Source organism: Panulirus ornatus, chromosome 33, assembly GCF_036320965.1.
Source record: "Panulirus ornatus isolate Po-2019 chromosome 33, ASM3632096v1, whole genome shotgun sequence".
NCBI classification, from domain to species: domain Eukaryota; kingdom Metazoa; phylum Arthropoda; class Malacostraca; order Decapoda; family Palinuridae; genus Panulirus; species Panulirus ornatus.
The window spans coordinates 24,787,805-24,803,133 of NC_092256.1; the positions used below are offsets into that span (position 1 = coordinate 24,787,805).

General features: G+C 39.3%; 1 protein-coding gene across 2 annotated transcripts in view; it reads right to left on the reverse strand.

Moving 5' to 3' along the window:
* Window positions 1–2,092: 2,092 nt before the first annotated feature.
* Window positions 2,093–15,329, reverse strand: part of Sec24AB (Protein transport protein Sec24AB) — a 90,758-nt gene continuing 77,521 nt past the window's right edge. For both annotated transcript variants that reach the window (XM_071682032.1, XM_071682031.1), the window contains exons 14-15: window positions 11,125–11,408; window positions 2,093–4,638 (exon numbers count right to left, since the gene is read on the reverse strand). In XM_071682032.1, the coding sequence (XP_071538133.1) occupies window positions 4,527–4,638; window positions 11,125–11,408 (396 nt within the window). In that variant the 3' untranslated portion in view covers window positions 2,093–4,526. The remainder of the gene's footprint in view (window positions 4,639–11,124; window positions 11,409–15,329) is intronic.

Genomic DNA, 15,329 nt, shown 5'->3' on the forward strand with positions numbered 1-15,329 from the left:
AAAACATCTTTTTATTCTAAAATTTAATGATACTGTCTCACCCCAACTCTCATTTGCCCTCTTTTTTGCCTCTTGTACCGTTCTCTTGACCTCCTGCCTCTTTCTTTTATACATCTCCCAGTCAATTGCATTATTTCCCTGCAAAAATCGTCCAAATGCCTCTCTCTTCTCTTTCACTAATAATCTTACTTCTTCACCCCTCCACTCACTACCCTGTCTAATCTGCCCACCTCCCACGCTTCTCATGCCACACGTATCTTTTGCACAATACATCACAGTCCTCCCCACTCCCCTTGCATCCTTTGTTCTCACCTTTTCCATTCTGTACTCAGTCTCTCCTGGTACTTCCTCACACAAGTCTCATTCCCAAGCTCACTTGCTCTCACCACTCTCTTCACCCCAATATTCTCGTCTTTTCTGAAAACCTCTACAAATCTTCACCTTCGCCTCGACAAGATAATGATCAGACATCCCTCCAGTTGCACCTCTCAGCACATTAACATCCAAAAGTCTCTCTTTCGTGTGCCTATCAATTAACACGTAATCCAATAACGCTCTCTGGCCATCTCTCCTACTTACATACATATACCTATGTACATCTCTCTTTATAAACCAGGTATTCCCTATCACCAGTCCTTTTTCAGCACATAAATCTACAAGCTCTTCACCATTACCATTTACAACACTGAACACCCCATGTACACCAATTATTCCCTCAACTGCCGCATTACTCACCTTTGCATTCAAATCACCCATCACTATAACCTGGTCTCGTGCATCAAAACAACTAACACAGTCACTCAGCTGCTCCCAAAACACTTGCCTCTCATGATCTTCCTTCTCATTCCCAGGTGCATATGCACCAATAATCACCCCTCTCTCTCCATCCACTTTCAGTTTTACCCATATCAATCTAGAGTTTACTTTCTTACACTCTATCACATACTCACACCACTCCTGTTTCAGGAGTAGTGCTACTCCTTCCCTTGCTCTTGTCCTCTCACTAACCCCTGACTTTACTCCCATGACATTCCCAAACCACTCTTCCCCTTTACCCTTGAGCTTTGTTTCACTCAGAGCCAAAAGATCCACGTTCCTTTCCTCATACTACCTATCTCTCCTTTTTTCTCATCTTGGTTACATCCATGCACATTTAGACACCCCAATCTGAGCCTTCGAGGAGGATGAGCACTCCCTGCATGACTCCTTCTGTTTCCCTGTTTAGAAAGTTAAAATACAAGGAGGGGAGGGTTTCTAGCCCCCCGCTCCTGTCCCCTTTAGTCGCTTTCTACGACATGTGAGGAATGCGTGGGAAGTATTCTTTTTCCCCTATCCCCAGGGATATCTACATATGTATACCTATGTATATCTTTCCTTTTAAACCAGGTATTCCCAATCACCAGTCCTTTTTCTGCACGCAAATCTACAAGCTCTTCACCATTAATATTTACAACACTGAACACACTATGTACACCAATTATTCCCTCAACTACCACATTGCTCACCTTTGCATTCAAATCACCCATCACTTTAACCCGGTCTCATGCATCCAAGCTGCTAACACACTCACTCAGCTGCTCCCAAAATACTTACCTCTCATGATCTTTCTTCTCATGACCAGATGCATAAGCACCAATAATCACCCATCTCTCTCTATTCACTTTCAGCTTAACCCATATCAATCTAAAGTATACTTTCTTACACTCTATCACACACTCCCACAACTCCTGCTTCAGGAGTAGTGCCACTCCTTCCTTTGCTCTTGTCCTCTCACCAACCCATGACTTTACTCCCAAGACATTCCCAAACCACTCTTCCCCTTTATCCTTGAGCTTCGTTTCACTCAGAGCCAAAACATCCAGGTTCCTTTCCTCAACAGTAATACCTATCTCTCCTTTTTTCTCATCTTGGTTACATCCACACACATTTAGACACATGCCTATGATAATTAGATTATGCTCTTTATCTTATGTTCTCCTATTGATTAAATACTAATGTTTTATGACAAGGATGAAGAAAAACTTACTAATGTATTATGACAAGGATGAAGAAAAACTTACTAATGTATTATGACAAGGATGAAGAGAAGAACTCTGATACATTATATTTATTGTGCAGTCATTGCCTTAATCACAAATTTGAAAATGTACAACGGGCAACAGCTGAACATGACTTTCAACTTGGAAATGTAGTATGTAGTTCATCTGATGAACCTGTTTGATACATCTTGGCTTCTAAATCATATTAATAACCTTATTTCACCGTTTCTTAATACATATTATTCCAAGAATGAGCCAACATTTTTATCGATATGAAACTAAAAGAATTGGGTTTATGTACAATAATATTTTACACCCATACATACCAAACACTTATTCACTACTGTTTTTCCTTGACTTTGGCTACGCTCATAATAAAGCTATGTACTGCTGCAAGTCATCATTTATAAAATGAAATCTTTATGACTTAATAGCCAACCTGTGAAAAGGTGCAAAAATGTTATCACGTATACACAAAACTTCACACCTTCAAATAAAGTGGTCACGCATGAGGAAGCTCTGCACTACAGGTCTTTCAGATACTCAAAATACATGAAACGAAAATCCTGACCAAGGCAGCTGGATTGCTTATATTACATTATTACATGGAATTATTTGAAGATGAGCTAAATGTACTTCCTTTCAACTCATGAAAGGTACCAAATTCTATGTATGGCAGCATCCAGCCATAATGCACTGTGCTTGATATAATCTGCTCTGACAACTTAATATATGTACAGTACAAATATAAATATACAAACTTCAAATTACAATGAAAAGGTAGATGGTATATATATGCATGTGTGTGTGTAATCAAGTATACAACCCCACGATCCCTTTTATAAGGCTCTTTCAACTTCAAGGCTGTCCTTCAATCAAAAGCAAGGAAAAGATGGACTCCATTGGAGAGAAAAGTTCCCTAACAAAACTACTACTTGTTTACCAATGATAGTACAACCTTGGCAAAGGTGTCTTTTCCACTCATGGTGCAACCACGCACTGGCAAAGTCCAGAAACACCTATATTTGAGTTTTTGTTGTTCTCATTACTATCATACATTCCCAGGACCCATACTCCAAGAGGTGCAGCATCAAGGCTTCACAACAATCAGCAGTAAGGAAAAGATAGACTTCATTAAAATGAGAAGTTCTTCAACAATATTGTTCTCCAATGAGAGAGAGAATGTTAATAAGAGGAGTATGGGTAAGGACAGGATGACTAACACAGTATATACATCAGAAATGGAGAGAACAAAGAAAAGTGAGAGACGAAATTGGAGGTGGAAGGATGGAGTGAAAAAGATTTTGAGCGATCAGGGCCTGAACATACAGGAGGGTGAAAGGCGTGCAAGGAATAGAGTGAATTGGAACGATGTGGTATACCGGGATCGACGTGCTGTCAATGGATTGAACAAGGGTATGTGAAGTGTCTAGGGTAAACCATGGAAAGTTTTGTGGGGCCTGGATGTAGAAAGGGAGCTGAGGTTTCGGTGCATGACACATGACAGCTAGAGACTAAGGTGAACGAATGTGGCCTTTGTTGTCTTTTCCTAGCACTACCTCATGCACGCGCGGGGAAGGGGGGGTGCCATTTCACGTGTGGCGGGGTGGCGACAGGAATGGATGAAGGCAGCAAGTATGAATACGTACATGTGTATATATGTATATGTCTGAGTATGTATATGTATGTATACGTTGAAACGTATAGGTATGTAATGTGTGTGTGTGTGTGTGAGTGTGTGTTGTGTATACACATGTGTATGTGGGTGGGTTGGGCCATTCTTTTGTCTGTTTCCTTGCGCTACCTCGCTAACACAGGAGACAGCGACAAAGTATAACAAAAAAATATATCATTATTATTATACTTTGTCGCTGTCTCCCGCATTAGCAAGGTAGCGCAAGGAAACAGATGAAAGAATGGCCCAACCCACCCACATACACATGTACATACATACACAGCAAAGCTGGTGTTATCAGACTCCTCTTGCATTAGGTTACAAAATGAGTGAGAAGTCACCTTTGTCAAGGTTTTATCATTATCCATGAGCAAAATGGAATACAATCTTGTTGGGGAGTTTCCCACTCCTCAAGAGATAGGTTTTCTCCGCTACTTATTGTAACAGCCTGAAAGCTGCAGGAGCCTCGTAAAAGGGATCGTTTCTTTACATTAAAATATTATATTAAAACTTCTGGTGACAAGCACTTTCAAAAACAGCAGTAAATGTTATATAACCCGAAAATCAAAGAAAAGAAACTTTTTATACATGTATCATTACTTAACACAGTTGTCTCCATTTACAAAACTTCCAAATACTGCATATGACTGGCAACTTTAACAAATTCCTTCTTTTTCTAAAATCTTGATCCACATTCAGATATCCCAAAATTACTCTTTAATTACTTTCAAAACTATAATAAAAATATCTGGACAGACATAAAGATTTCCCAATTCTGCCTTTCAATTCATTTGAAAACTATAATAAAATTCCTATTTTATTTGCGTTTTGAGAAACTGAAGGAATTCAACATATGAGTGTGAACCTTCGGTCCTGTCATCCACAAGGTGTTGGATAAATAACATACGAGCTGGGTTGTCCTCCCTGAGGAAAAAAAGAATGCTTATTTTAGAGATGTAACAATATGAGAACTTACATGCTGCCATAAACATAAAAAACATGTCTCCCCTGACCACACTCCCAAAGTGCTTGCATTTATACACAGCAAACTCATTCAATCGAATCTCTTACCCTTTTGCTCTTACTTACTTAATCTAAAAGTATCATTCAACAAAGAGATGGAACTGATCTACACAAAAAATAATGTTCAAATACACTTACATCTTTGACATTTAAATAAAGATATGCTATGGCTTTGAAAAAAAAATCTTACAAGGAATATATTTGCAGGCCTATGAGAAATCGTAAAACTATGATTACAGTAATGAAAGAATTTTGTTTGTCTTTTATGTGTGTGGGTGTGAGGAGATTTCACATTATCTGACATATCACAGAATAAGGATATCTCTGCCTATGTAAGCATGAAATGGATTCAGCAGCATATACAATGACATATTACAAACTTTCTTTTGTTTGTGTTTAAAAAATAGCTCATTTCTAGCCCTTTATTTACCATTAACAGTATTCCTACTCACACATCAGTGAATTTTCATCCCTGGAAATTGCATGGACATCTCAAGCCTCAGTAGCAAGAGGTTTATTAAGTACGTACATTTTCTTAGTTTTTTCTGATTTTCCTCATTATATTTGTGATTATCTGAATAATTATTAGTTTATGAATTATATTGAGATCTACTAAAGAAAAAAGTTACTGGTAATAATATCTGTAACATACATTTGTGTAATACAAACAAGTAAAAACTGGACTTTTGTTTCTCCATTGGCTCACCCCTCTTCTCTTTTTTCATTTTTTCTATCAAAAACAATCATCAGTTCATGAGTTACTAAAGGAACTAGAAAACTGAAAAAATATATATACAGGTTGTACCTCTCTCATCCAGTGCTCTGTGGTCCATCAACTCCCATGGTCCAGCACACTTTAAATCTGCCACCATTAGTTTGTAGTTTGTGGATCTGCCAACACGGTGGCACTATTAGCACTGCTAATGTGCTAAAACCTGTTTACACTGCAACTGAGCAAATTAAGTCTTGTTAATTTCTTATATTCAGCTGTATTTTAGCCCTTCAGGATGTCATCCAAGGGATCAAGAGGTGCAAAAGATGGTGCTAATGCTAATAAGTATAAGCATTAATCATTATCAATGCTTGAAAAGGTGGAGTTACTGTGAAAATTAGACACAGGACCTTCTGTGAAGTCTTTGTGAGTGATCTATGAGATCGGATCATCAAATGTATATGCCTTAGGGGTCAATATCTGTTTTCTGTTATTTTCTGTGGTCCAGCAATGGCCAGGTCCCAAGGTAGACAGATTAAAGAAGTACAACCGGTACATATATATATATTTTTCTTATTTGATCGTCATTTCTCGCATCACTGAGGTAGTGCCAGGAAACAGACACAGAACGACCCATCCACTCATAAACACATTCTATACATATATGCACATACATACACATATGCATACATAAACATATCAACCTTTCTCATGCCACATGCATCTTATGTACATGCCATCACTGCTTCCCTTAATACATCCCATTCCTCACCCACTCCCCTCATGTCATTTGCTCTCACCTTTTGCTGTTCTACACTTAAAATCTCCTGGCACTCACACAAGTCTCCTTTCCAAGCTCACTTACTTACTCACTTACCACTCTCTTCTCCCCATCATTCTCTCTTTGTTTTTCAAAAGCTCTGAAAGTCTTCTCCCTCGCCTATAAAAAACAGTGGTCAGACATCTCTCTTTTACACAACAATCAATTAACACGTGATCTAATAATGCTCTTTGACCATCTCTCCTACTTACATACGTATTTATGTATATCTCTCTATTCAAACCAGTGAGTGAGAGAGTATCACTATATTTTAGGGAGACTAAAAAGATGTTTTGGAAGGAGGTAAAAATCATGTGTAAGACATGGGAACAAATGGGAACATCGGTGAAGGAGGCAAGTGGGGAAGTAATAACAGGTAGTGATGAAGTGAGGAGGAGATGAAGCTAGTATTTTGAAGGTTTGCTTAATATATTTGATGACTGAGTGGCAGATACAGGGTGTTTTGGTCGGGGTGGTGTGCGAAGTGAAAGGGTCGGGGAGAATGGTTTGGTTAAGAAAAGAGGCAGTGAAAGCTTTGAGGAATGAAATCTGGCAAGGCATCAGGTTTGGATGGTATTGCAGTGGAATTTATTTAAAAAAAAAAAAAAAGGGGGTGACTATGTTGTTGATTGGTTGGTAAGGATATTCAATGTATATATGGACCATGGTGAAATGCCTGAGGATTGGTGGAATGCATGCATATTACCATTCTACAAAGGCGAAGAGGATAAAGTTGAGTATTCAAACTACAGATGCATAACCTCATTCTTATTCACATTTACTCTCAAGTTTCTCCTTTCACACACTTTTCCAAAGTCAGTCACCAACTTCTGCAGTTTCTCTCTCGAATGAGCCACCAATGCTACATCACCAGCGAACAACAACAGACTCACTTCCCAGGCCCTCTCATCCACAACAGACTGCATACTCGCCCCTCTCTCCAAAACTCTTGCAATTACCTCCCTAACTACCCCATCCATAAACAAATTAAACTACCATGGGGACATTACACAACCCTGTCGCAGACCGACATTCACTGGGAACTAATCAGTCTCCTCTCTTCCTACTCGTACACATGCCTTACATCCTTGGTAAAAACTTTTCACTGTTTCTAGCAGCTTACCCCCACACCATATACTCTAAATACCTTCTACAAAGCATCTCCATCAACCCTATCATACGCCTTCTCAAGATCCATAAATGCTTCATACAAATCCATCTGTTTTTCTAAGTATTTCTCACATACATTCTTCAAAGCAAACACCTGATCCATAAATCCTCTACCACTTCTGAAACCACACTGTTCTTCCCCAATCTGATGCTCTATACATGCCTTTACCCTCTCAATCAAAACCCTCTCATAAAATTTTCAAGGAATACTCAACAAACTTATACCTCTGTAATTTGAACACTCACCTTTATCCCCTTTGCCTTTGTACAATGGCACTATGCATGCATTCTGCCAATCCTCAGGCACTTCACCATGAACCATACATACACTGAATATCCTTACCAACCAGTCAACAACACAGTCACCCACCTTTTCCATAAATTCCACTGCAATACCATCCAAACCCACCACCTTGCTGGCTTTCGTCTTCCCTAATGCTTTCACTATGTCTTCTCTGTTTACCAAATCATTCTCCCTGGCCCTCACTTCGCAGACCACCTCGACCAAAACACCCAATATCTGCCACTCTATCATCAAGCACATTCAACAAACCTTCAAAATACTCACTCAACCTCCTCATTTCACCACTACTTGTTATTGCCTCCCCATTAGCCCCCTCACCAATGTTCCCATTTGTTCTCTTGTCTTATGCACTTTATTTACCTCCTTCCAAAACATCTTTTTTTATATTTTATATTTATTTTTATTATACTTTGTCGCTGTCTCCCGCGTTTGCGAGGTAACGCAAGGAAACAGACGAAAGAAATGGCCCAACCCCCCCCCCCATACACATGTATATACATACGTCCACACACGCAAATATACATACCTACACAGCTTTCCATGGTTTACCCCAGACGCTTCACATGCCTTGATTCAATCCACTGACAGCACGTCAACCCCGGTATACCACATCGCTCCAATTCACTCTATTCCTTGCCCTCCTTTCACCCTCCTGCATGTTCAGGCCCCGATCACACAAAATCTTTTTCACTCCATCTTTCCACCTCCAATTTGGTCTCCCTCTTCTCCTTGTTCCCTCCACCTCCGACACATATATCCTCTTGGTCAATCTTTCCTCACTCATCCTCTCCATGTGCCCAAACCACTTCAAAACACCCTCTTCTGCTCTCTCAACCACGCTCTTTTTATTTCCACACATCTCTCTTACCCTTACGTTACTCACTCGATCAAACCACCTCACACCACACATTGTCCTCAAACATCTCATTTCCAGCACATCCATCCTCCTGCGCACAACTCTATCCATAGCCCACGCCTCGCAACCATACAACATTGTTGGAACCACTATTCCTTCAAACATACCCATTTTTGCTTTCCGAGATAATGTTCTCGACTTCCACACATTCTTCAAGGCCCCCAGGATTTTCGCCCCCTCCCCCACCCTATGATCCACTTCCGCTTCCATGGTTCCATCCGCTGCCAGATCCACTCCCAGATATCTAAAACACTTCACTTCCTCCAGTTTTTCTCCATTCAAACTCACCTCCCAATTGACTTGACCCTCAACCCTACTGTACCTAATAACCTTGCTCTTATTCACATTTACTCTTAACTTTCTTCTTCCACACACTTTTCCAAACTCAGTCACCAGCTTCTGCAGTTTCTCACATGAATCAGCCACCAGCGCTGTATCATCAGCGAACAACAACTGACTCACTTCCCAAGCTCTCTCATCCCCAACAGACTTCATACTTGCCCCTCTTTCCAAAACTCTTGCATTTACCTCCCTAACAACCCCATCCATAAACAAATTAAACAACCATGGAGACATCACACATCTTTTTATTCTCCCTAAAATTTAATGATACTCTCATCCCAAATCTTTTGCCCTTTTTCACCTCTTGCACCTTTCTCTTGACCTCCTGCCTCTTTCTTTTATACATCACCCAGTCATTCGCACTACTTCCCTACAAAAATTGTCCAAACGCCTCTCTCTTCTCTTTTACTAACAACCTTACTTCTTCATCCCACCACTCACTACCCTTTCTAATCTGCCCACCTCCCACCTTTCTCATGCCACAAGCATCTTTTGCGCACAGCATCACTACTTTCCTAAATACATCCCATTCCTCCCCGACTCTCCTTAAGTCATTTGCTCTCACCTTTTTCCATTCTGCACTCAATCTCTCCTGGTACTTCCTCACACAAGTCTCCTTTCCAAGCTCACTTACTCTCACCACTCTCTTCACCTCAACATTCTCTCTTCTTTTCTGAAAACTCTACAAATCTTCACCTTCGCCTCCACAACATAATGATCTGACATCCCTCCAGTTGCCCCTTCAGCACATGAACATCCAAAAGTCTCTCTTTCATGCTCCTATCTATTAACATGTTATCCAATAACACTCTCTGGCCATCTCTCCTACTTACATATGTATATTTATGTACATCTTTCTTTTCAAACCAGGTATTCCCAATCACCAGTCCTTTTTCAGCACACAAATCTACAAGCTCTTCACCATTTCCATTTACAACACTGAACACCCCATGTACACCAATTATACCCTCACCTGCCACATTACTCACCTTTGCATTCAATTCACCCATCACTATAACCCTGTCTCATGTATCAAAGCTGCTAACACACTCAATCAGCTGCTCCCAAAACACTTGCCTCGTGATCTTTCTTCTCATGACCAGGTGCATAGGCACCAATAATCACCCATTTCTCTCCATCCATTTTCAGTTTTACCCATATCAATCTAGAATTTACTTTCTTACACTCTCTCACAAATTGCACAACTCCTGTTTCAGGAGTAATGCTACTTCTTCCTTTGCTCACCAACTCCCAAGACATTCCCAAACCACTCTTCCCCTTTACCCTTGAGCTTCATTTGACTCAGAGCCAAAATATCCAAGTTCCTTTCCTTACACATACTACCCATCTCTCCTTTTTTCTCATCTTTGTTACATCCACACACATTTAGACACCCCAATGTGCGCCTTCAAGAAAGATGAGCACTCCCTGCATGACTCCTTCTGTTTCCCTTTTTATAAAGTTCAAATACAAGGAATGGAGGGTTTCTAGCTCCCTGCTCCCGTCCCCTTTAGTCGCCTTCTATGACACACGGGGAATGCATTGGAAGTATTCTTTCTCCCTTATCCACTGGGATAAATATATGCATTTTTCTATTATGATGCCAACAATGCTGGATGGCTCTGTAGTAACATAATGAAAGCAGTAATTAGGGCCAGGATCCTTATGAATATCACCAATCTGCTATTTTTGAAGCACAAGACATATGAGGCATTACAATCTAACTTTTAATCAATTTTCAAATTTTGCCTCTTTTCCTAGTAATGGTGGAGCCAAAATCCCAATACCAAAACTGGCCAGCATTTTGATACAAGTATCAATTCTAAGATTTAAAAAAACTATTGAATGGAAATAAAAGTTATAGCAGGGGAAACTAACTGCTTACAAACAATAAATGATGATAGTATTGCCAGATCGTAATGTGACAGCAAACTGTTACCATGCAGTAATATTCTGAATGACGTTATTCTTATTCAACCAGAATTTCTAATGAGATATTTATACAGTGTAGTGCCTGCAAAACTCATCATTAAACAGGTCATCAGCCAATCAGAACTTCTTATAAGCTAACTTCTTATAAGTGTGCATAAACAGAGGATAAAACTGACTAAATATGTACTTACTTTAAAACTAGAACAGGTGCATGATAAGGCTTGTTTCTCTGAAGATGTGACACAAAGTTGCCCAGAAGTTGTGACTCAAGGGTGTCTAAAGTAGGAAGGGCATCTTCATATAAAGGTTGAGGAATAACTGCATAGCTAGGTACTCCTAATGTTCCCTCCACCCAGCTTGATGAAATTCCAGACCGCACATAAATGTATATAGTGGCCCCAGTGTCCATTAAGTATGCTCCAGATCGTTCTAGACGCTCAGCAGATAAGTGAAGGCGTCCAGGTTGAGGAATAACCTGGAGAATAAAATAAAAGCTCATTTTTTTTTTTTTTTTTTATACTTTGTCGCTGTCTCCCGCGTTTGCGAGGTAGCGAAAATAAAAGCTCATACAAGATAAAAAAAAATTATGTTTGTATAACAAAGAGTGAAATAACACTGGAATGATATAAGAAAAATTATCTAGAGGACTGCAAGTGCATCTTCAAAATGGCAGAAGGCCTAATAATCAATGGCAAAAAGTAAGACATATCTAGTGGTTCTGAAAAACATGACCAGATTATACCAAACCAGGCTGATTTTGCTAGGATGTTACCATATTTACCCTAATGTAAGCTACCCTCTGTTCTAGGCTGCTGAGTGAGTTTTGAACAAATTTCAGACTTGACCCCTATAACAGGCCACACCCTAAAGTTGAACCACCAAGTTGAAAGACAGGCAGAGGAGGGAATTGGAGCACTGATGCACAATGTTTTCTGTTAACATTAAATCTAGTCACATATACAAACAAACTAAATTTATGAGTGCTACAGCATTTGCACTCATATGTAATTCAAAAAGAGTATTATAATGTTTATAAATGAAGATTGCTATCAATAAATTTCTTACTATTTCTGAACATACAGCACTTTCTCACATAGGTACAATATGCTGGTCTATGCATTACGTGAATACATCAAAGATTATTACCATTTGGCAAAATAAGCATTTCATCAACAGGAATTCACTCCCATTCAATCCAACAGAGACCAAATTGCTACTAGCAGCCCAGAGGATACTGTGCTGTATGATGGGAGGAAAATAAGTTCAAAAATATTCAGAGAATAAGTAAGGATTTTCTATTGTACACGTAATAAACACTGAAGTTTTAGCTTACATAAGCGCAAACACTGCAATGTTTGCATAATTTGTGTCTATGCATTCCAATTTGATTGAAATAAACACTGCATCTTTCCACAGGCTTTTCCTCAATCTGCTGAGTTTTTAGCTGACTACTGAATATTTTCTTGTTTAAAACTTTTTTGACCCTCCTTAAATGAGTAAGAGCCTAGCATCAAAGAAGTTGTGCCAGTGACACAAAAAAACTACCAGTATTCATGTAAAACTGGAAGCAAAGTGAAAGTGAATGAACTGTCAACAATGCACTTATCTGCATTACAATATCTAATATATTCATGTTAAACACAAGCCTACATAATGTACTATATGCATGAAAATATGTCCTGGAATATAAAGAGATTAATAAATAGGTATTGTTTATCATAATGTAAATATAAACCATCAATCAATTTGACAATATATTTTTGATAAACTATTTTTTTTCATGCATATTCACCATTTCACACATTAGTGAGGAAGCGTTAAGAACAGTGGCCTGAGCCTTAACGAGAATATCCTAAATTGGCCCCCTTCTCTGTTCCTTCTTTTGGAAAATTACAAAACAGGAGGGGAGGATTTCCAGCCCACTGCTCCCTTCCCTTTTAGTCGCCTTCTAAGACATGCAGGGGATACGTGAGAAGTATTCTTTCTCCCCTATCCCAAGTGATAATATACATACATATACCAAAATGCTCAAGTTTCTAACTTGCATATGAAACAAATGCTGTAGTGTTCGCATATGTTCATCCATCCATGCATCTGGATTTCATATCAGGAACCACAGCACTTCCTCAAATGCTTTCCTCCATCTGCTAAACAATGAATATTATTTCATTCAAAACTTTTTTACTCTCCTAAATCTAATAAGAAACCTGCATCTAGTAAGATAGTTCAGTGACACGACTAGAATTGTTGGCATAAAATTGGATTTTATTAATGTGAGTCAAAAGTGTCGTCTGTCCCACTGGTAAAGCACTTAAAAAAGCACTGGGTTGCTCAAATCACTGTAGAATCTTTAAAATGGTAGAAACACAAATTTTCAGGTAGAACAAATAACAATGGGTGGGCTGATAAAAATTTGGGAGGGCAACAAAGGTAAAATGAGGATGTGATGGAACAATATGTTTGGGTGAGGTTGGTAAATTGAATCTGGGTAACATAAATTAGGGCTGGATGGAAGGAGCTGTTTGGTCATTATACATACAGTAGGAGGGTTTGGACACGAATGGGACTTTGTTTGTCTTTTCCATGTAGTCGACACATGAGGGGAGATGTAATATTTCATGTGTGGGAGGTGGGAACGAGTGGGAATTGGAATAAAGGAAGATGAAAGATTTGTACATGCTGTATATATGTATGTATGTGCAGTGTGGTGTATGATAAATATGTATACTGGTGAGATGTTATAGGTATTGACTATATTGCGTGTGGGAACGGCATGATATATATGATATGTATAGTTTGTGTGTGTGATATTATATGACAGCGTGTGAAGTGTGTGGAAGAAGAAAGTTTAGTAGTAAATGGTGAAATAAGAGGCAGGTATAGGTACGTATGTGTAGGCAAGTCATTGGGGAGTGGTTTGAATAAGGAGAACTTATGTTTAGTACATGGCGTATCTTGTCATGCAGGTGGAAATGAAGTCGGAAGTATAGGTGTAATTGGTGGTGGAAGTATTATTAAAATGTTATGTGGTGTGTGAATTATTCGTATACAAATGGGTATGGTTGAAGGTGTGGACGTGTTATGGTTACTGTGAGGGGTTGGGCCATTTCTTTCGGTTGATTTCTTGCGCTATCCTCGCTAACCGACGCGGGAGACAGCGACAAAGCAAAATAAATAAATAAAAATAAAATGAGGATATATTCCATACTTAACTAAAAACACAGTGGGTAGAAGAAAAGCATGTGAGGAGACATTTATTTACATTCAATCTGGATACATGGATACTACACACTTTATTTACCTCCTTCCGAAACATCTTTTTATTCTCCCTAAAATTTAATGATACTCTTTCATCCCAACTCTCATTTGCCCTCTTTTTCACCTCTTGCACCTTTCGCTTGACCTCCTGCCACGTTCTTTCATACATCTCCCAGTCATTTGCACTATTTCCCTGCAAAAATTGTCCAAATGCCTCTCTCTTCTCTTTCACTAACAATCTTACTTCTTCATCCCACCACTCACTACCCTTTCTAATCTGCCCACCTCCCAACTTTCTCATGCCACAGGCATCTTTTGTGTAAGCCATCACTGCTTCTCTAAATACATCCCATTCCTCCCCCACTCCCCTTACATCACTTACTCTCACCTTTTTCCATTCTGCACTTAATCTCTCCTGGTACTTCCTCACACAAGTCTCCTTTCCAAGCTCACTTACTCTCACCACTCTCTTCACCCCAACATTCTCTCCTCTTTTCTGAAAACCTCTACAAATTTTCACCTTTGCCTCCACAAGACAATGATCAGACATCCCTCCAGCTGCCCCTCTCAGCACATTAACATCCAAAAGTCTCTCTTTCATGCATCTATCAATTAACAAGTAATCATATAATGTTCTCTGGCTATCTCTCCTACTTACACATGTATACTTGTGTACATCTCTCTTTTTAAACCAAGTATTCCCAATCACTAGTCCTTTTTCAGCACACAAATCTACAAGCTCTTCATTTCCATTTACAACATTGAAAACCCCATGTAAACCAATTATACCCTCAATTGCCACATTACTCACCTTTGCATTCAAATCACCCATCACTATCATAACCCAGTCTCGTGCAACAAAGCTGCTAACACACTCACTCAGCTGCTCCCAAAACACTTGCCTCTCATAATCTTTCTTCTCATGAACAGGTGCATAGGCACCAATAATCACCCATCTCTCTCCATCCATTTTCAGTTTTACCCATATCAATCTAGAGTTTACTTTCTTACACTCTACCACACACCCCCACAACTCCTGCTTCAGGAGTAATACTATTCCTTTCTTTGCTCTTGTCCTCTCACCAACCCATGACTTTACTCCCAAGACATTCCCAAACCACTCTTCCCCTTTACCCTT